General features: G+C 45.3%; 1 protein-coding gene across 1 annotated transcript in view; it reads right to left on the bottom strand.

The window, feature by feature from the left end:
• Window positions 1-22,307, bottom strand: part of mtcl2 (microtubule crosslinking factor 2) — an 84,200-nt gene that overhangs the window by 13,119 nt on the left and 48,774 nt on the right. The window contains exons 5-15 of the mRNA XM_030118451.1: window positions 15,379-15,441; window positions 11,205-11,372; window positions 10,428-10,581; window positions 9,761-10,337; window positions 8,277-8,577; window positions 7,653-7,883; window positions 5,617-5,760; window positions 2,204-2,308; window positions 1,490-1,720; window positions 1,167-1,283; window positions 663-830 (exon numbers count right to left, since the gene is read on the bottom strand). Of these exons, the coding sequence (XP_029974311.1) occupies window positions 663-830; window positions 1,167-1,283; window positions 1,490-1,720; window positions 2,204-2,308; window positions 5,617-5,760; window positions 7,653-7,883; window positions 8,277-8,577; window positions 9,761-10,337; window positions 10,428-10,581; window positions 11,205-11,372; window positions 15,379-15,441 (2,259 nt within the window). The remainder of the gene's footprint in view (window positions 1-662; window positions 831-1,166; window positions 1,284-1,489; window positions 1,721-2,203; window positions 2,309-5,616; window positions 5,761-7,652; window positions 7,884-8,276; window positions 8,578-9,760; window positions 10,338-10,427; window positions 10,582-11,204; window positions 11,373-15,378; window positions 15,442-22,307) is intronic.

The following is a 22,307-nucleotide window of genomic DNA, read 5'->3' as shown; positions in this document are numbered from 1 at the left end:
TATATATAAGAGGAATATGGTGAACATGTGACACGAGAAGACAGCGGAACAATTTCTGCTGGATTGTCAGAACCCAGAGAGAGGCTTATAATAACAGCTGAGCGTTGACAGGATAACTCCGTCTCCTCTCTTTTATCTCTTTCCTTCTGGCTGCGGCTCAATTACTGGGCGGTAACTCGCGGGCTGTGTTCTCCTCTCAGAGGTTGTTAATTAATGCAATTACCGCCTCGGCTGCCGTTATGAGACAGACCGACACAACGAGAGTGGAGAGGAGGAGGAGGATGAAATAATGTGAGTCTTACTCACCACCTGTGGACAGGACAGATGGAGGGAGGGAAAGTGGGGGGAATAAACCAAAGTGATGAAGAAGCAGCCCAGTCCCTCAGGATGTCACCAAACTCTCACCTTCAGCTGAACGTTGTTGGAACAAATGATTCACTTTTATTTCACATCTGGGCCACGCTGGAGCAAACCCTGTTGATTTTGATTCCTCTGAACTCGCAGCTATTCCTGCATCTGCTCTGATTTACGCTTCTGCAACATTTATGACTGTTTTTGTCTTGAAAACATCTGCCTCCCGACACTAAAAACAACAGATTATATGAGCTCCTCTGGGTCTGGGGCGTCGCCGTGGTAACAGGGCGACACTGTGTTCTGCTCACCTGAGTGATGAGGTTCTTCAGTTCGGTCCTCTCCACTTCCCATGATGCCTTGGCCTTCGCGAACTGCTGCGTGAGCTCCTGGGAGCCTTGCCTCTCCTGTTGAAGCTCTCCGCTCAGGTCCTGCAGCGCCACCTTCAGGTCGGCCAGGGTGCTGCTCACCACGCTGGACTGCAGGGAACGGGAGTCGGAACGGGAACGGGAGTCAGAGCGAGCAGGGCTGAGACATGACGGCTGAACAGGTGATGTGTGATCAGCGCCAACAGTCAGGTAAGGTTTATTATTTATTTAATGCAAAAATGTTTTGAATTAATTGAGAGAAGTCACTTTTTTTATGCTCAAAAGTTGAATTTTCAGAGCATGAATGCATAAATGCATGGAAACATAATAAACACAACTCACTCGGTTTTTTATTATTTGTAAATTCTGCATGTTGAGATCACGATTACAATAATCATGGAACATACGGCAGAGCCCCAGTGTTCCCGTGTGTGCCACATTCCTCACCTTGATGGTGGGGCTGAGAGGCTGCTCGTCTGCAGACCCCCTCTTGTCGCTCTGGTGGGTGGGACTCGGCAGGTTCTCCTCCTCCAGCAGCAGGTACAGGTCCTTCAGACTGGTCATCTAAAAACACCAAGAAACAACCACAGCAGTGCAACTATGAAGCTATTTTCAGTCTCACAAGCAAAACTAGGATACAAGCTTTATTTTGCGTATTTTATTTAAAAACAGTTTCGATGGATGTAACATAAAAACTCATATTTCTGGATAAATTGATTGAACTCGGCTCAAAACGCCCCCCACGGCTCACACAGACGCTCATCTCCTACCTCCAGGACGTCTTTCCACTCCGTGTCCTTCTTGCAGCCGAGCCTCCACTGCTTGAGGAAGCAGCGCAGCTTGAGGCTGAGCAGCAGCAGAGCCTGTTTGAGGTGCTGGGACTCCTGGACCAGCAGAGTCCTCTCCTGACTCCACAGCTTCTGCTGGAGCCGCGCCTGGAGCCCCAGACTCTGCAGCTGGAAGTCCCGTCTGAGCAGGGCCTTCTGGTGCTCCTCCTGCAGCTGAGAGGCGGGGAAAAAGCACACAGTCACACACCACAAAAGGAAACACTCGATTAACAGGGGTCTCAAACTACCGATCAGTGCAGCATCTGCCTCAGAAAATTATGTTTAATGCAATGTTCTAAAGCAAATTGGTTACTTTTTATGAATTTTTTTCACCCCAAAGCTATTAAAATGCTAATTTCATCAACAAATAGTGATTTAAAAAAAACCCAGAAACATCTAAATGCTGATTGCATTTAGAAGAAAAAGTCATCTCAGTGGTTGTAGCAGTAGTAGATTCAGGAGCAGAATATTTACACCAGCAGTGAAAAACTGATACTATACAGAGGAATATGGGCATAATTGTTATATTTTACAGTAATATATTAATGAAATGAAACATTATACATGATGAGTAAAAGTCATTTTGCATTGTTGAAGACTGAAGTGGCACTTCAGTGAGACTGTGCACCCCTGATGATTAGACTCCTGGTTTCTAACCTGCGTTAGCGTGACAGCGACTCCCGTCTGAGTCCGTCTCTCCTTCTCCAGCTCCTCCTGAGTTCCCCGGCCTGCCTCCCCCTGGAGCTCAGAGGACGGGGTGGACTAGAGGGGGGCGACAACAGAGGCGAAGTGAGGGGCCAAGCCAGGTGAAAAAAATCAAGAGGGAGGGGAATTGAAAAATATCAAACATGGAAAACATCAGGTGGAAAACAGCAGGAGGAAAAGTTTGGTTAAAAAAAGAATGGAGATAATGAGGGGAGGAGGGAGGGGTTCGATGAAAGTGAAAAAGGCAGAAACAGCAAAGTGTGGGAAGCACAGATCACGGCAGTTTGTGCTACAGCACCCTTTAAATCACACTTCAGCTGTGGCACGCTACTGTAACACACAGACACACACACAGACACACACACACACTCTCAGGCTCCCTCCCATGCCTCATTTGGCTGCTGAGTGAGTGCGATTCATCGACCCGCCGCTGTACCATTAATGTCCTCTGTCACCCTCGGCTGGGCCCGGCCTCTGCCCTCCATCACCCAGACTGCTCACACACAACCTCCACCTCCGCCAGCTCCGACCTCCACTCCAAACGGACTCCACTCCCAGGCATCACACACACCACTTTAAGGTCTGAGAGTTAAACTGGAAATGATCAGGATCTGAATCTCTTCACTAAAGAAAAACATGCCTCAATCATTTCACTCCAAATCGACATTATCGTGCCAAAACACGCTTTTTCTCACACTGAGCTGCAGTTTTCAGCTCAGTGATTCACCTTAAAGGCCGTTTTATTATTAATGTTGTGAATCCCAGAGCAAAACAGCCACTTAATGTGCATTCTTCGGAAGCTTCCGTTTTAAAATGGTCATTCCATATTTATTGCCTGCAACCAGCCTACATTTTTCCTTTTAGTCATTTTAAGAACCTATAGCTACTGCTTATACTTTTATTTACAGTTGTTTATAAGATAAAATCAGTATTAGTTATGGCCTGCATTTAATGCTTCAGTATCAACGTTTCATATTCTCCTGGGTTTTCATAGTTTTTCAGTTGAGAGTCGTTCTTTAGAGCCATGCAACTTGGCCAAATGTTCGTGTAATGTTGATGTTAGCAGCGTATTGTTCTCTGCACACACACGTGTGTGGTTTCATGGCAAAAATAAACAACAACACCCATAAGTGGCCCTGCAGGAAAATGTGCAAACCGACATGGTTTTCAAAATATTGCTGTGTAACTGGGGCCAAAGATAAGAGAGAACAGGGCTGAGCAACTTACTTTCTTACGCAGTCACAAGAAAAATTAGCACTACGACTCAGTTGATTTTAGTTTTGCTCAATAAAGAAACAGCTTCTGTCACTGTTTTTATGAGCTCCTATTGCTCTGCATCACCTTTTGTTCAGAAAACAAACAAATAAAAACAGTTTTTTTCACATTAAGCCATAAAATGTCTCAGGTAACAGTTACATGCCTCATGCACACCAAATTACACTTGTTTTACAGCTTCCCAGTGTCTCTCTAAAAGGCCGGTCCAGCACATCCAAAAACTCTTACGTTACCCAGGTCTGACCTCCGATATACTCTTCTGAATATCTACAAGGGGTGCTGGGTAGACCTTAAAATCTTTAGCAAGATGTATCATTTCAGCCCTGTTTCAGCCTTTACGCTGCACTCTTGGTGATGGAGTCAGGACGTAGTGAGCTGAGCAGCAGGATTTTGAAAATCCTCTGGATAAATTCTAATTGAAGTTTGTATGATGAAGATCTGAACTGGGGGGTGTATTCACCACACTGAACAAATCTCAGAAACCACAGTCCGTGTTTGATCAAACTACTGTTATTTGTTCAGAAAAAGCTGCGGCTGCAACACTGTCCACAGTTTATAAAGCTTATAATCGGAATTCTGAATATATGACACTGGCTGTGTGTTTGTTTGTTTTCCATTACATTTTTATTACATTCCGTTTCAGCCTCTTCCCTATTCAGCCTACGGAGAAACACACAGGCTGAGCTCCCATGAAGACACGTGAGCTGAAGGCTAACCAAACAAAGATCCTCTGTCTGTGTGTGTGTGTGTGTGTGTGTGTGTGTGTGTGTGTGTGTCGGGCGGTGAAGTCACCATTTGTTTGTGTTTGTTTACAAGGCCGCGTTGCTAGCACGAGTCTGACATCACCGCGCCGCAGAGGCTATTTCAGGAAACAGGACGCCACGCAGCTTCAAACACCCGCTAAAGTTTCAACAACTCCGAGGATCGTCTGCAGGTCTGTTCCGTCAGACGGGATTCATTTGAGGATCCACAGAACGTCGGTGTGTTACAGGCAAATCTCCACAGAGACATGATTCAGCGAACATCTCATAAAAGCCACAGAACAGCAGCTCAATGCCGTCATGTCCTCTGAACCATCGCAGGATTCCGCTGCATGTCAGGTCCTTCAGCTGAAGCTGAATCCAGCCACAAGTCATTAATCACACAGCCAGGAGTCCTTGTCCCAACAAAAGCCACAAGACAACAGACTATTAAGTTTGCAAATAGAACCGCTGCAACAGCACACACAGCCATGGAAAATCTGAACTTGTTGGTCTCTCAGAAGCTCGCCTCCCAGATTGTTAATAAAAGGCTGTCTGATCTGCTCCCAGGCCACGAGTGCAGCCAAACAGAAACTCTTAACTAACCACACAAACAATTTGGATGTTATATGTCTTCACTGAACAAAGCTGGTAGCATTCGCAGAGCTTGTGGAAAAACGAAGTGGACTGTGGATTGTTAGGAAACAACTACAGGGCCACTACGACTCTGTATGTTACTTTTTAAAATTTAGATAAATTGTGTGAATGAAATACAGATGGGGGAAAATATCAATGCTTCTGAGGAAAGCGTGGTGTCTTCTGCAGATCATAATCAGGGGTCACAAGCTGGTGTTTTATCACTTGTGAAATCCAGTGCCGCATTCTGGACTGGAAGGTTTACGACATGCACTCGAACAAACGCCTTATCTGCAGATTTTACTGAAAGGGACATATAATTTGTGGCTCTGTTCCTGAGTGGAGCCCGGGAACAGGATTGGATATCAGTCACCTTGGCTCACGCTTCACCCTTCCGGGAAGTTTTCTGACAGTCAGGTTGGCACTTTGTCGCTGGCACACCGAGCGACAGACCGAACCGACTGTTTAGTAAAATGATCAGTGACAAACAGTTTGTCTTTCATGTGCCTTTGACAAGTTGTAAAAAGGAGCAGATTGGATGTTTATTTGATCAAGACTGCGTTAAAAAAGGAGATCTGAAAACATATTTTTAGGCTCTACTTGCCTTTAGGAGGACAAACTGTTCTGGCACCAAATGTCTAATGTGTGTGTGTTAGCGTGTGTGTGTGTGTTTGGTTCAACCAGGTGGAAACAACGTTAATGTCAGAGACTCACCACTGCATCGTCTCTCCCCTCTTCATCCTCCTCCTCCTCCTCCTCTTGCTCCAGCTGGCCGTTTTCCTGCTTTTGCACCTCATCTGACTGGCTGTTCTCCTGAATTTCATCTTTCACCTCTGATTGGTCCCTAAAATCAGGCTGCTGCATGCATGCATGGGCAAGTTAATGAGGAAAAAAAAAAACCCAAAATAAAACAAACAACAACACCAAAAAAAAAAGAAAAGAATCATAGAGGAAAGAGGGAGAGATGAGGGAGAAGTCGTGGGACAAAACCAAAAGAGAGGAAATGACAGAAAACAGGACAAACAAACACAACAATAAGAAAAACAACCAAAATGGCGTTCATCCATGTGACAACATCAAGAAAATATGGTCAACGAAAGAAAAAAATAAGGATTGATGAGCCTCACAAGACAAAGAAAAGGATGTAGAGGAAGAAGAGCTTGGTCAGAGACGAGAATGAGAGAGTGGAGAAAAGAAAGAAAAGGAGGATGGAGGGGAGAATGAACGGCTGAGGGGCGGAGGAGAGGAAGACGAGGAAGAAGACAGGAGAGAGGCGGCATGGGGGGGCGGAGAAGGAGAAAACAGACGAGAGGGGTGGAAGAGAAGGAGGAAGTTAGGATGAAAGGTCACAGCGAATGGAGCAACGGGGTGAGGAAGAGGAGGAGGAGGAAGAAGAGGAGGAAACAGCAGCAGAAAGCAATGTGAAGCGGAGAGGAGAGGAGGAACGGTTGGAAGAAGGGAAGAGAAGGCGGCGTGAGGTGTGCAAGTTAAAGGAAATCAGAGGAAGAGGAGGGTCGGGAGATGGCGTTGGGGGTGCGAGAGGAGGAAGTGAAGGGAGTCGGGTGCAGAAAGCGATCGGTTATGGTGCCCGTGCAAAGAGAAAGAGGGGAGGGGAGAGAGGGAGGGAGAGAGCGGAGGGGGGTTGGGACTCAGAATCGGCCTCTAATGGAGACTTAACAATATAGTTTTACAACTTTCAAATTGAAAAATTTCTTGACAGATTGTCTCAAACAGGCAAATCAGATCAGATCAGAATAGAAACACAGATTTGTCAAACCCAAAAATATAGAGCCTGGACGATTATCTTCTTTTGAACCGTCATAGAGTCGAAACAGAAGATTCTCGGAGAGCAACCGAGGATATCCCAGCGGAGCATTTCAAAAGGAACATGTGATTTATGAAGCATGATTGGAATTTCTGTCTATAGTCTCATCTGCTGTTTCCAGATATAAACTCTCACAATCACAACTCTGATCATAGTTATGTCACCAGTTTCCCAGCCTGTGCAAATCACGAAAAATCTCAAGTTCCGAGAAACTTAGATCCTATTTAGACACTTTGAAGTAGCCAGTTTTTATTACCTGTGCAGCTAAAATACTGAAGTTTTGCTCCACTCAGAGCTGAATACGTTCTTCTAACCATAAAAATGACCCCTGATAATCTCAGAAACGCAAATGTGAGATTCAAAAATGATAAACTCAGTTCAATAAATAGTTGTACGTCTGAGTAGATGTGTGGAATTGACACAAATAGATAAATGCTCAATATCGATGCAATAAATATGCTCCATTTGAGGCCCAAAGCAGCGGCTAAATCCAGGCTAGGAGGCAATTTAGCAGCATGCAGAGGACATGAGTGGCATTGTGTGGAGGCATTTACACCAGCAGCTCCAATCTGAAAACACTGACTGCTCCACACAAGTTTTTTTTTTTTCCCCTCATTGTGATCCATCTTCCTTTTTTTTTTACAGGTTGAATCGGGATGAGAACAAGGCAGTGCTGCGTCAGATTGAGCGAGCTGGGTAAATTCACTCTTCACTCTGAGGAGAAACTAAAGCAGCATGTTTGAAAGGGAATCGGGAGTGTTGGTCAGCCAAACTCATGGTTAGCCGCTGAAAGAAAAACTGAAAACAGCAGAGAAAGAAACTACAAAACAAACATAAAAGCCTTGAAAAAAAAAAAGACTGATAATAAATCAAAGAAACGGTGAGGAGGAGTGAAGAGGAGGAGTGTGTTCTGCTGGTCTTATACCTTCTGCGCTCGGCTCTGTCCGTCGTGGCCGTCCTCGGAGACGGGGACGGGGGTGCAGGGTGAGGCTGGGGCGGGCGCTCCCTCCACCTGAGCGTCCCTCCCGCCCGGCGGGAGTCTCCCCAGCCGGTCCACCCGCTCCACGAAGGCCTGCAGCTGGCTGTGCAGGGCCTGGAGCCGGCTGGTCAGGGCGCCCACCAGGGGACGGTCGGCCAGGTCGGACAGCTCCGAGATCTGTGGAGGACGGAGGATTGATCCCCGCGGTCGGTCACCGGTGGCCGGACGAAACATCCCTCACCCTCAACACTCTTACAGATTCTCCTCCACATGAAGGATGATCGAGCTGAGATCATCTGGTGCTACTTTTAAACACAGTTTTTGGACATATGGTGACAACAAATGTATAATTTAAGACCTGAGTGTGCCGTCTGAGATCAGCAAAACCCACGGTTCAATATGACTCCACTCATATCTACTATCAGAGAAATGTCCACGTCTGCTTTGGCACAAACAGTAAATTCAACTACCATTACTTGGCTGAACTAATCTGTCCCATTCGTGCCCACCGCACGTTCCGGAGAGGACGGAGTCGGTGGAGGACGAACGGGCGGAGCAGAGGACGAGTACCTGGCTGTGAGGCTGAGGTTTCTCCAGGTCACACGGCTCCGCCGCCTCGTTGCTGCACACCTTGTGATAGATGGACGGGGAGGAGGAGAGGCAGTTGGACTCGGGGGAGGTCAGGAGCTGGATTGCAGTGGAAACCAAGCGAGCCTGGTCCCTCATGGCCAGCAAGGCATCATGGTCCTTCTGCCCCGGGCAGCCGGGGAGCCAGGCTGGTGCGTCAGCGTTGTCCTCGATCTTCTTTTTCTGTTCTTTGATCTCGAGGGCGTCGTTCTCCCCCCCGACGGGCTCTTTGCGTTGCGGCGGGCTAACGGGGGGAAACGCAGAGCTTTTCTGTGACATTTTGTCCGCGTAAGCTTTAATGGTTTAGATTCTGACATTGATCCTGACCTGAAAGAGCTCCGAAGATCTAAAATTTACAACATTATGTGATTTTTGTCGAGAAGCTTTTAGGACAAAGGAGCAGCCTGTCATGCAGCTGGTACAGCACATCATCTTCAAATTACAAGGTCTGTGGGTTAAATCCCTCATCTGTTCCTGTTCATTGCCAAAGTGTTCTTGAGCAAGGCATTGAACCTCACATTGCTCCCAGAGGGGGATTTGAGAACCTTGCATGTCTCCTGTATCCATTAATAAATGTGTGCATGACTGAAAGTGACTCTCTGGAATTGCTGAAGGTGTAAAAATAAAAAAGGACATTTCAGGTGAAATTCATTTAGTTCAAAGGCAAAAACTGTAGAAATGTTAACAGGATGCACGCCGAGCTATCTGGAGGAAAAAACCCAAGCTCAGAAAAATACAACGTAAAACCTAACAGCACATCTTAATCATTAATAATAATAAAGTTAACTGAAATTTGAAAAAGAGTTCAGTCAACTAATTTGAATTCATGGAAAAATTAAAACAAAAAATATATATATATTCTGCAAACACAACAGAAGTAAGTACATGTAAATTTATGGCTCTATTTCCAGTGTGTTTATTTGACTAATTTTCTTATTAACGCCCATGGGGCAGATATAATATAACTTCAGCAAAATGTGGCTAAAAAAACTTTAGGATTTCATTGAGTTTCTAAATTATTGTGGCATTTATTTTCTTAATAATCGCACATATTTGATATTAGTAAGTATTTTAATGACATTATTATTAATGACTGTTATTTAGTGTTGTTATAATAATAAATGCTGAAGTTACTTTTATTCAAATCAAATCATGAGTGATGGTTAAATTGTTCTGAGTAAAAAAAAAAAACAACTCAATTTAATCAAATAAATGTCCTCAAATGGTTTGAGCTTAACCAACTCAATTTTCACTGTGATTTGAGTAGTTTTTCCTTCAGAGATCAGGTTCACGTTTGTGTTTTGAGTAAAACATCTCATCTTTTGAGTAGATCTGGATGAAACCGGCCTTCAGATAATGGATTTTGTCACTGACTCAGCGTCAGGTCTGACGTTTGTGATACCAGCTCCATCAAACCGCGGCGTTACCTGGTGGGGAGGCACTCGGCCGAGTCTCCGGCCTCGGCGTCCGTCTCCAGCGCCAGTCTCAGCGAGGAGGAGGAGGACGAGGAGGAAGGGCCGTGGTAGGAGGCCAGATCGCAGCGCTGCAGGTTGGACAGGAGCACGCGGTTCTCGTACTGCAGCTTCTTCACCTTCCCGCTCAGCTCCCCCACCTGCAGCCTGGCCAGCCGCAGCTCCTCCTCCTGGGCCGGGGCGTCCGTGCTGATGAGCACCGCGCCGCCGTCCTGGATGGCGTGCACGGGGCTGTCGTTGAGGAGCCCGTCGCTCAGCGACAGCAGCGAGTTGGACGACAGCGCGGACGCCGGCGGCGGCGGCAGCTCGGACTTGTAGCGGTTGATCTCGTTCATCAGCAGCTTGTTCTGCTCCTCCATCTCGATCAGGGACCTCCTCAGGAGCTCCGCCTCCTCCTCCACAAACTGCAGGTGTCTCTGGAGCTCCATGACGTTTTCGGACGACGCTCCTCCGCCGAGTACCATGGCTCCTCCTGCGAGGCCGAGTCCTGTTCCCAGACCACCGCCAACACCGGAGAGCTCCTGAGAGCCATCTGAGGTTCAAGAGACAACGGAGAGAGAATCTTTCAGACCATTTCTATTTAAACAACTTACACAAAACCCGCCTGTCACGCCTGCCTGACCTTGAGGCCCCTTCATGTCGTCCATCTCGGCTCGGAGCCCCCGGTTCTCCACCTCCAGCTCCACGATGCGCCGGCTCAGCAGGTTGGCCTCCTCCTCCACCAGCTTCAGGTGGACCCTGATCTCCGCCTCGCGGGTGTGGGGGGAGTCGGCAACCTGGGCGGAGTCGAGGTTAAATTACAGCTCAAAACCTTTGGCCATCAATTGTGATTTAGAAAAGCAAAACAAAGACACTGTTGTAACATCTTAATAAAATGATTCACTGTGTTCCTTCAACAGCTTCAAAAGCAAACTTATTCCGTGAAGCAGAAAGACTTTACACATACATTTAGACAAACAACAAAAAGGGGGGGGGGGGGGAATAGAAATGCCCCAGAAGAGAACAATAAGACAGAGTGTTGTGTGGTTTTCCTCTCATTACACTGGCTTCTTCACAACTTTTCTACTGAGATTTCCCAGGCGTTTGTACCACGGAAAAAAAAAAAAGAGGGATTTAGATTTTATAAGGGAAAATGAGATTTTCACCGACCATAAGCACCATAATGACACTGTGGAGCCACAAACATTTAATTCTCAGGAGCCAGTTTTCTTTTTTCCACCCAGTGATTGGATTTTCCATGATGAGGGTGAATTCACGATGAAACCATCGAGTGTCTCTCACTCTCTCCACCTGACTCCAGCTCAGTCTTTCCCGTCTTTTCACGCCGCTACACGGAAAGTTAATTAGTATTTGACTTCGACGTTCTCACGGAGTTAAAGGAAAGCCTTCCCGTGCTCACCTCCTCCACGGTGAGCGAGGCGTTGACGTCTCCGTACAGCGACCTGTACTTGGCCAGCTCCTCCTTCATGGCCTCGCTGTCCTTCACCAGCTTGGTCAGCTTCTTGCACATCAGGGCCGATTCCTCTTTGGCAAAGTGGAGCTGACACTTCAGGTCTGAACTGTCCTCCTGCAGCGACGGGGCGAGAGAGAGAGAGAGAGAGAGACGCTGAAGTGACAAATGATACGTGAGAGCAAAGAGCCTTGCCATTACACATTTGTTCAATCTTTAATGGCTTTTTCGACTCCTGGTCATATAATGTCATTGTCATTATCAGTGTGAGAGCCTCAACAGAATAATGTGTAAGATTAAACGTGGAATCTGTAGGCATCGGGTAACCTGCAGGGGGCTTCTGAGCAGCAGATGCTCGTAGCTTCAATAGCATATTACTTGTAATCCCATCAAAATGGTGGATAAACACTGAAATCGAGCGTGACTGCACTCACTCTGTCGGGAATGTCACGCGGATTCAGTTTCATAAGAATCTGCAAGTCAAAAATGAACAAATGTCTTCAGTTCTGTGGAAATATGGAAAAATGTCCTGAAGTTTTGTGAAACTTACAGATCATTTAAGTTTAGCGTGACTTACAAGCGTATTATTCACCGTCCTCCTCGGGCCTTTCGCTGTGCGTACTGAATATGTAAATTTCATAATAGTTATAAATAGCTGCAGCTAAGATGCATTGCATGTGTTGTGGAAAACAAATGAGAAAAAGCATAACTACACAAAGTCTTAGTTTGGGGGCACCAGGGACCACAGCAGGAAGCCTGAAGTTATGAAAACCAGATTAGGACACTTTCTAGTGCAGACCTGCTGCATTTTTATAAAAACCTACTGCTTTTTATGGTGAAGACAGTGGGTGTTTCCAACATGGTGTCTGCTTAACTGCAGTGTTTCAGTAACTGGTTTAGAGAATGAGAGGAAGACGAGAAAAAAAAAGTCTGTGTATACAGAGATAAACAGTGAACCAGACACATACAAACAGAGATAATGAATCCTGCAGACGGACTCAAACACGCACGAAAAGTTCCCGCATGAACAGATCTGCTCAGGTCGACATCTGCAACTCCTGAATCCATCTCCTCGGATAACTGGACAGCGAAGAAGCCGTGGCTTTGACGTCATTTCTGGCCCAATTATAGAGCGCTGAAACAGTTTCCTTTCTGTCATTTGGATACAAGCCACAGACCATTATGCTCCAGAGCTGCAGCCCAACGGGGATAAACTGGCATTTCATTCTATTTTAAATTACATTCTACTTAAAAAATAATGACAAAGAGCCACTGGATTACTTGGGGCTTTGAGTTTCCAAATGGTGAGGTGGGAGTTGTGCAGTGTTTCCTCCTTGCTAAGCTTAAAAACAAACAACAAACAAAAAGCAAAGGAAAAAAAAAAAAAAAGCAACTTGCTCATTATTGGTTTGCCTCAGACGCCAACTATCATCTGAAAAGAGTAACACAATGAAGTAAAACCTATAAAACATGTATCCAAGGACCACAATAAACCACAACGGCACATAATCAGGAACATAAAACTGCATCACGCCTGCCTCAGCATATTCTTAATGATACTCCAGAATTTATATTGTTTCTCGCTTAAGATCTCTGTAAATTCTATGATTAGGATGCAGAATAATAAAAGGCAGTTGTAGCTTCATGGACTTTAGAGTGTGTTTTGTCATGTCGCATGTTCACACACCTTCAGGTTCAGCCACACATACGGTTAAATGAGGAATCGCACCTCCATCTTTAGAACACCAAATCTCGACTGACAGCAGCCCATAACGGATACATGCATCAACCAGAGACCAGAATAATCATTCTTCAGTTCGAGTTCGAGCCATTTCATGCAGCACAAAGCAATGACTGTGCTGTGTCTGCTGGATTTACGTTGAGGAAACAGTTCTCTAACCTAATTTAGACAAAACCCCCCCTAAATTGTTATAATTTGAGGGTAATTTGCTATCCCTTGAAGACGAATGTTTTACTGAACCACTTTGGAGCTGTAATTATACAGAAGGAGGAGATTCCTAAAAACGGCCACAATCAGATTTTTCCTGAATAAAGAAGCCTGATTGAGGCAGTATTTATGTATATGTCTTTCTCCTTAATCCCAGAGCCGGCCTTGCTGACCCGGGGTCACCCTGAGCGCCCATTCCTCACCAGCAGCTCTGTGGCTGTGTTTGTTTTACAGCCTGTGGAGCGACTCCAACCACATTAAATGAGGCGATAGCCGGCGAATTTTACAGCCATTTATGGTATGTGGGCTGGAAGGGCTGCTGCGAGCCGCCGCAGAGAGACGGTGGAGCGGCGGATTACCTCCGCCTCAAACGCGTTTGTGGTTTTCTGAAGTGCATTTGTGCGTAATTTGCGATTCTGCAAAACGCACCTCACCCCTATAGCGAGTGCTTTTCCCCACAGAGAGAGAGAAGGAGTCGTCGCAGCAGTGCTGGCTCTATTTAGCCTTTCATGAAGACGAATGAGGGGCGTTTGACTTCAAAACAGTCGAGGACGATGTCAAACAGTTCACGTGAGAGGACCAGGAGAAGGTGGAGATTGTTTTTTTAAACTCAGAATACAGAATAACTTGGTATCCAAGGACTACGGTGAATCCAAACACCTGCAGGACAAAACCCAGGCTGGAAACATACAGACGAGAGAGAGAAAACGGAGGAAGTGCTGATCTGCTTCCAACGGCACGCTTGGCCAGCTTGAGCATGTAAACCCTGGAGGAAGTAGGTCAAAGAAAACAGAGATGTACTGTATACAAACCTCTCAATCACGAGCTGCGAGGCAGAAACACACCGAGCTTCAAACAAGAAAATCAAACAAGAACGTGACAGCGTGACAGTGATCGATCGACCCAGAAAACCGCAGTGCATCCCCCTCGAAGCCCAGATTGTGTTTGAAGCAGCGAATGAAGCAGCGAAACTGCTGTTTCAAGCAGAAGATTTAAGTACAACGGCTGATATGAAGGGTAGTTGATATGCCTAAAGTGTCTGCATTACCTTAGTGGATTACAGTGGTGCAGTGGATAGAACTGTTGCCTCACAGGAGCAAAGCCCAGGAGCTGATTCCTGGCTTGAGGTCTTACTGTTTCAGATTCCCACAGTCAAAAAACATGAAGATTTGATTTATTCATGTCTCCAAAATGCCTGTCAGTCTGTGTGTTGGTAAGCTGGGATTTTTTTTAATCTATGAAGGCTAAATTTTAAGATTATTTGTTTAATTCATTCAACTTTGTGAACTGCTGCAGTAAATGTTGTGCTGAGGGAGGTCAAGTTTGAAAGTGACAAAGAAATTGGATGAAATTGGGTCATAATCCACTTTTAATTCAATGCATCACTCAAACAAATGTACCTAGTTTACAGAGGAGTTTAATATTTGGATAAATAAGAAAATAAATAAATAAATAAGTGTCCCATTGGCCTTGGCTGAGGTCTGTGGTCTTTCAGCGTCCTTCATGCTGATTCTGCTTATTGATTCTGCCTCATATCAAATTAAGCCCATTAATGGCTGCGGTGTGGTTACGCCTCTCAACTCACACTCAAAATATACCGTGCCGGACGGATGGATGGATGGATGGATGGATGGATGGATGGATGGATGGATGGATGGATGGATGGATGCTGATGTTCCAAGTGTCCAGCTATGTATCAACACGGACTCCGAGCTGCTTTATGTCTCTTGCAGGACTGAGGAGGAGTAGCAGACAGCGTTCACCTCCAGCACACCTGGTAGCTTCTCTGAAGAGGCGACAGCTGCCTGAGGCGAATCCGACACCAAGCGCTACAAATAAGATACAATTCAATCTATATTTCACCCTCAGACTGTTACTGTCAGCTCCGTAGTGTAGAAATGGTTGTAAAGGCCTTTCGACTGGTCTCCGGTTTATGAATGTGTAGGTGTGTGTCGACTGCTTCCTCTCTCATTCGTTCATGTGTAACTGCAGCTTTGAACGCCACTTCTTCTTCATGTCCTGAGAACAGTGTATGCATGTCAGACCTGTCAGTGTCTCTCCTCGTTTAGGAGTCTATGGTTGCTGAAGCAGCATTTTTTTTTCTTCTTTTATTGATTTGGTGAACCAGAAGGGCACGTGTGAGTGTGTGTGTGTGTGTGTGTGTGTGTGTGTTACCTGTGGAACGAGCTTCTTGTCAGGTTTGTTGTTGGGTCGTGCGCCTCTTTTCTTCTGGGAGTTCTGCAACACAAACACACACAGAGTGCCATTAGTGAGACGTGACAGTGCATCGACTGAGACCGCTTCCCATGAAATGAAGGATGAATTCAGTCTGAAAAGGAAGATAACAAGGCAAGGGGACGACCCGCAGTGTGAGAAAAGACTCGAGTTTGAAACTGTTCGGCAACACATCTCCACTGCATCTGTTGAACTTCTCATTTGACACATTTTTCTCACACCACCTCAAGACTTCCATTTCAACTCGTGACAGAATCACTCCCCAGTCAGAGCCATAACTTCATCCGGCAGCTGGTTTGGAAACCTGACAGCATCGTCTGATCGTTTTAATGCACAATGAAACCCATTTCAGCAAACATTATCAGAAGAATAAACAGTTTACTGGGGAGTTTGTTTAGACAGGATTATGTACATTTTTAGGAGAAAAGCTTTCCCGAGTGTGACTGCCAGCAGCTCCAAGCTCATTAATCTCCATATTATATTGTTGTCATTCATAATTAATTAATTCAATAAAACAAAAACCAAGTTCAAATTTTAAGTTTGGACAATTTGATCCGTTCATCAGGGCCTATCTGTGTTTTTCCTGTGGGAACTGGGAATGATTTTGCTGTCAGATGGGACAAACTCCACCTGCAAATGAGCCTACCTTCCAGAAAGCAGAAGAAAAAAAGCACTGTCAGGACAACCTACTTGTTTTTAGATATTCTGGTGATCTGATTTGGTCCATGGTGGAATAATGTCTAAAAATTAATCCCTCAAACGCTGATAGTCGACAGTTTAGTAAACTTATTAATGCTGTTGTCTTTGAAGCGAGTAACTGATCAGATGAATCTATTCAGAGGAAAATCTACATCTTAATATCCGCAGGATAACTTTAATGAACATACATGTGTTAGGACTTTATTGGTGTTATTTGGTGATGGACTTTAAACTTGAGTCATCTTAAATCTACAGTAACAATTTTAAATTTAATTTCAATTACGTAACTAAATCATCCCAGGGTGCCGCTCGCTCCAGAGCTATAAAATAGATTACAAAGTTCCACGCCCACTAGGTGCTTCATATGATCCACTTCCTCCTCCTCCTGAGCTGTGGCCATGTTGATCATTCCCACGGCGATTTTAATCACCGCAGAAACATCCGATAAGAGCGCGGCATTACAGCTGAGAGGCTCCGGAGCAGGAATGGAGACAAGCAAACAGAGGGACCCGTCATCCCCTGCTCATCGGAGTGTCTGCCCAGTGCATTACACTCTCATTAATCACCGCGCCTACTCGCTTTTTTGCGTACACACACAGGCTTTGGCATATTGAGACACACATGCGCGCGCACGCACGCCCATGCAGTAGTACATCGCGCACGCACACACAGGACAGACGCTGCAGTACAAGTCGCTAAGCTCATCTGGCTCAGTCGGTTTCTATGGAAACAAGCTACTCTCCGCTGCCGGCACTGACAACAAAAGAAAGAACTGGAGGGACGGATGGAGGGAAAAGGTAGAGAGGACAACACACAAGAAGTCAGTCATCCTGAGGTCAGTTTTTTGAATTTGAATGTTATATTGCCTGAATCCAAAATGGAAATTTGCAAAATGAATTGGAATCAAATGGAATAAAAAAAAAAAAGCAGCAGTTTCACCATCAGGCACACAAAAGCTTCTCTAAATATCTCCAGGTGTTGTGCAGTGCAGCCTCAGCGCAGAGGGGATTTGCTTATTTGTCAAATTATTCCTTCCCTCTCTGTCACTCTTCCCTCATGTCACATCTCTCCATTCCTTCATCCTCTCTCCTCCATCCAACCCCCCCGCCCTTTTCATCTCATGCCCCCGACTTCATCACTTTTTGGACATTTCATCTCTCTTCCCCCCTGTGTCCTCCCCTGACCCCGAACGCCACCCTCGCTCCAAACATCAGCCTCCCAACCCCGCAGTAGGAGCAGTTTATCGGGGTGCAGATAGTCTATTAATGGCTGTGAAGTCAATATGACGTCCTGATAATGGAAGCATTGATTCTGGCTGCAGGATGAACCGACGCCGGCGCGGGGGGGGGGGGGGGATCGGGCTTTTAGCGGGGCTGCCGCTGCAGAGCGGGGTTTGGGGGCATGTTAGTGGGGGGGGGGGGGGGGGGGGGGGGGGGGGGAGATGAAAATGGATTCACGTCTGACTCTCGGGAGGAAGCGCATGCCTCTGAATATCACACATCGCTTCATCTGCATGAGGCGCCTGATCCGACAAACGCTTGTCGGAGTTGAAAATAGGCGTTAGGAGGGTGAGTGATGTGGCTTCTCCTCTGAAGAGCAACTCCGAGAATCCCAGAGCAGCAAAGGAGAACAAGACCAGCTAAAATAAACATCAGTCTGTTTCTACACAGCAACACACTGTACATTTCGATGTGTTGTTCTCTTCGGGTGTCCCACTGAGTCATAAACCCGCTCTTATGGATGAACAGCCATGTTTCACAACACAATTGGCTGACATGAGCATTAAATAACAGACTTTTAAGAGCTAATTTAATCTAGCAGAGTTTACGTTGTAAGACAATGACCTGCCCACATTTCAAACAAGTACAAACAAGCCATTTTCTAAATCTTCAGACAGAAAGAAACGGAGTTACAAAATACAGTATAACCCCGTTCGGTAAGAAGCCGTGCGTCATTTTATTTGTTCAGCTCAAGGGAATTACATGAGAAATGTTACTCATTCTTTCTGGTTAGCAACATTGAGTTACCTGAACTGATAAACATCACATATATGCTCTTCTAAAAGCTACACTGTGATGCATTCAAAATCTGCTTTTTGGTCAGTTCCAGGGCTGATTTGACCAAAATGTAAAGAAAATAACTTGACTAAATGAAAAAAAAAAAAAAAAGATGCTGACTTGCCTCTTCAGCAGTCAGTCAGCTGTCTGAACCTCCTCGGACTTCGTCCCACTGACTGTTCTCATTGTAAAATACAGAACAGCAGCAGAAAGTGGCAATTAGATGCCACGGCCACGAAATGCTGGCGCAGCTTGTCAAACCGCTCGCCCAAACCGATCATCATCAGCACCGAACTGTGTCTGAGTCGCCTCGTATTACACGTCGCCCGAGCTGTCATCCCAACAGCTGAAATGGGAAACCACTGCTTGCAGCAGTAAACCTGAAAGAGTGACACTCTAACGAATCACGATATCTTCCGATAAATGAAGCGTTGCGTCGTGCACTCCTGCCTAGTTTCACTGAGCAAGCAAAATACGATCAACACCTTGAAAATGCTTCAAAAAGTTCATTGTCTGTGAGGCGGAGACTCGCATGTTGTGACCAGAGGCTGCGTCTCACGTTTCTGAGCCTGCAGGTCTGCAGTTACACCACAGATAAGATAACAAGCTGACTTCCATGTTATCTGATCACATATTAAACAGCTTACGACGGTCTCTCCCCTGCTTCTCCAGCAGCGCCACAGGTTCTGTCAGGACTTATCTCACTGCCTCCTGCAGCAGAAACGCAGAGAGAGGAAAGGGAGATGGGTGGATTCGAACAAGCGGTGGGAGAAAAGATGACAAAGGCAAAAAGATAGAGAGACAGAAAGGCAGAGAGGTAGAAAGTGAAAGGTATGGATGGATTTTCAAAGACGCAAATGGACTGAGGGAAGCAGATCAGGACTGAGAGGCAGGGACAGTCAGCGACTGAGGTACAGATAACGACAACGATGGCAGAGCGAAGGAAAGAAAATGGAGAGCGAAAGAGAGATATGTTGTCATTCCTCGGTCATGGATGAGGAGTCACAGCGGTCTGAACTCTCCTCCTTCCAATCCAATCTGATCTGTGGGTCAACCAGCCGTGACACGCCGAAGAGACTGAGAGGGGCGGGGTCGGGCCGGCTGACACACCTGAAGGGACACCCGGACGAGAGGCGAAGGTCTGGACCGAGAATTAAGCCGACAGGACGATGAGAGAAAGAAAGGATAGCTTACGAAACGTGGCAAAAATGGAAAAAAAAAAAAAAAAAACCGAGGAATAACTGCACTGAAAACAAATTATAAAATGAGTGATGTGGATTTTGTTTGAAGAGCCAAAAACAAGCAAGATAACAAAACTAAACTGACAGGAACATTCAAACTGGCCTCATTGAGATGTTCCTTCCACAGACTGCCTCGAAAAACGTACATTCTTTTTTTTTCAGAAACCCGACATGGTTTTTAGGCAGAAATGGTTTTAACAGCCCAGTCAGGTTACGGCCCGTCAAACAGGTTAACTGACAATAGATGAGATTGCTCCCTGAGAGCGGGAGCGGGAGAGAGAGGAAGCAGCACGGAAATCAGATTTGCTTTCGGTGTACAGACTCACCAGAAGCAACCAGCCATGAAATCCTGAGAGTGACACAGCGGCGAAGAAAAACTCCAACTTTGAAACGGACTCTAAGAATATAAATCAAACTGACCGACTGTGAATCTGCTTTCTTTGTTACTTTCAAAAGCCAAGGACGTTATATCGTGTTATTTTTTTTTTTTACTTACTTTGTCTGTTATTACCTTAAGGAATCTTTTTATTTCGACTTGTTCATGAAACTGTGCGATGGTTATTCAAGCATATCAGGTCGTCAGACGTTTAAGGGGGGGGATGGAACTGGTGACCCAGGTTTCTAAATTACCTCCCGCCTGGTCAGAAAGCCTTATCTTCAAGTACTCTTTATACCGTATCCATTCACTAAAAAATAGACGGCTGCTGGTCACAGGTGATCAAAGGTTGCATAAGAGTCTCTGCCTTCAACTGCATGAAGACTTACACGTGGTGTCCGCTCACACTTTTCATGTCTGGTCAGATTAAAACAAACCAGGACAAGATTATTCTGTCAGAGAGCTACAATGATGCCATGCAAAAACACTGGACCAAACAATTAATGATCACTTTCTCAAATGTTTTCTCATTGCAGGCAATCTTCTCCATGGATGCAAATATTCCTGGGAAAATTCAACTCTATTTTTAGCCTCAGTTTGCAGCGTGTAAAAAAAAAAAAAAAAGTTTTAAAAAGGAAGATATGTCACAAAAGTTGGTTTCAGTCTTCGATCAGCAATTATAATCTGCCAAAATGATACTCGTCAGAAACAACTAATACATTTTGGGGAGCCATAGTAGTAAAGTAAAACAGGCTGCTGCCATGTAAAGACAAACAACAGCAATAGTAGCTACAAAACTTAAAATCACTGAGGTGATTGCAAATGTCTGAAAGGAAAAATCTGATATTACAAGCTATAAATCTCTCAAAAAGAATCAGCTCTCCTTCAGTGTTTGCCCTGAGCAGATATTTGGATTCACCCTCCACCTTGTTGGTTTGTTAACTTTTCATGGCGATTCCCTACAGCTGAATAAATTGACTTTTTACAGACATTTTCAAGGTATTCATGGATTTTGAAGAAGTTAACTATTTAATAATTTAGCTTTGCAAAACAAGGTTCCTGGGCATGGACACATTTACACCTAAATTAAAAAACTGCGGATGATCCCAATGGAAATAAAATTTATAATAAAAGTTCAACATGAGAAAAATGTAAATGTTTGTCTCCAAACAACACAAGGCTTTGTCAGGAATACAAGATTTATATTTCCACAAACATTTCCCTGCATTAATAAAAAAAAAAAAAAAAAAATCTCTTTTAGCCAGAAAACATTTTGTTTGAGGGCAGAAATGAGATCAGATTGCAGGATTACCAAATGATGAAAGAGCGCACGTACGGATGCAGGCTTCTGGGAAGAAAATTGATTTGTTTGAAGTGTGTGGAGCAACAGCCTCGCAGAGACGCACTGCGATACACACTCTCTGCTGGCAGACGAGGGGCCGGGCTCGGCATGACAGAACAGGACGCTTGTGTCTGATCATGACCAGCGCTGTCCCGGCCTCCCCACCGTCCCCACCGTCACACACTCTGGAACAAAGCCTCATCACAACGGGGCACACAATGGGTTGCATAACCGGGGTGTGAGTCTGTGTGTGTGTGTGTGTGTGTGTGTACGATAAGGACGGACAGTTGGTGGGAGGAGTGAAAAAGGCACAATTAGGCAAAAGTAAAGCAGAAATAAACAAGTGATAACTCCTGTTTTTGAATTGTCCTCACATTTATTTGCCACATAAAGACATTTCAGCTCAAATCTCCCCCTTTGTTGGAAACACAAGCAAAAATGCAATGTAGTGTGAACAGATCCCAACATGTTTATTCCCAATTACACTTCACGGCCGCTTCCACCTAATTCCTGGGATGCAAATACAGCGTTAAGCAGCGCTCTCCTCGAGTGAAGCAGCTCGCAGCATAACGGAGCGGAGCAGATAAGACGCGAGCAAAACCAGCGTTCTCCCCAAATCCCCAGACTGCTGGGCTCATTACTACACACCCGCGCTGTTTCTCACACTCCGCGGTGGCTCTCACACTTTAACACGCGTTTTGTGAAAACATTATAACACCCCGCTACTGCGGAATTAGGAAAATAATCAACCCGTTTGCTGCTGATGCTCGGAGCACTGAGCCCCCTTTGTATGCCGCTGTGTTGTTTGTAATCCTGTGCTGAGAACCGGAGATGAAATAAATGGAAGCATTTTTCCTCAGGATCCTGATCATCTCGAGCGTCTCTGCAGTTTTATTGAAATTCCATATGTTGTGTACCTCATGTTAGCTACTCGGCCAACTGTGTTGCCGTGTTGGAAATATTCGGTGATCGCATTGGTTTCAGTGGAGTCGATAACAGGTCGAGTCTGCGATTCTGCTTCTGAACTTTCAGACACATTCAGCTAAAATGATATATATCCTGTAAAATATGTAATTTTGTTTGAACAAACTGCTGACTCTTCATGTTGAAGGTTAAAGCCCAAATACGCTAAAAACATTTCTGGACAGGGACGA

This window comes from Salarias fasciatus, chromosome 20 (assembly GCF_902148845.1).
Source record: "Salarias fasciatus chromosome 20, fSalaFa1.1, whole genome shotgun sequence".
NCBI classification, from domain to species: domain Eukaryota; kingdom Metazoa; phylum Chordata; class Actinopteri; order Blenniiformes; family Blenniidae; genus Salarias; species Salarias fasciatus.
This window is presented reverse-complemented; position numbering and strand designations above follow the sequence as displayed.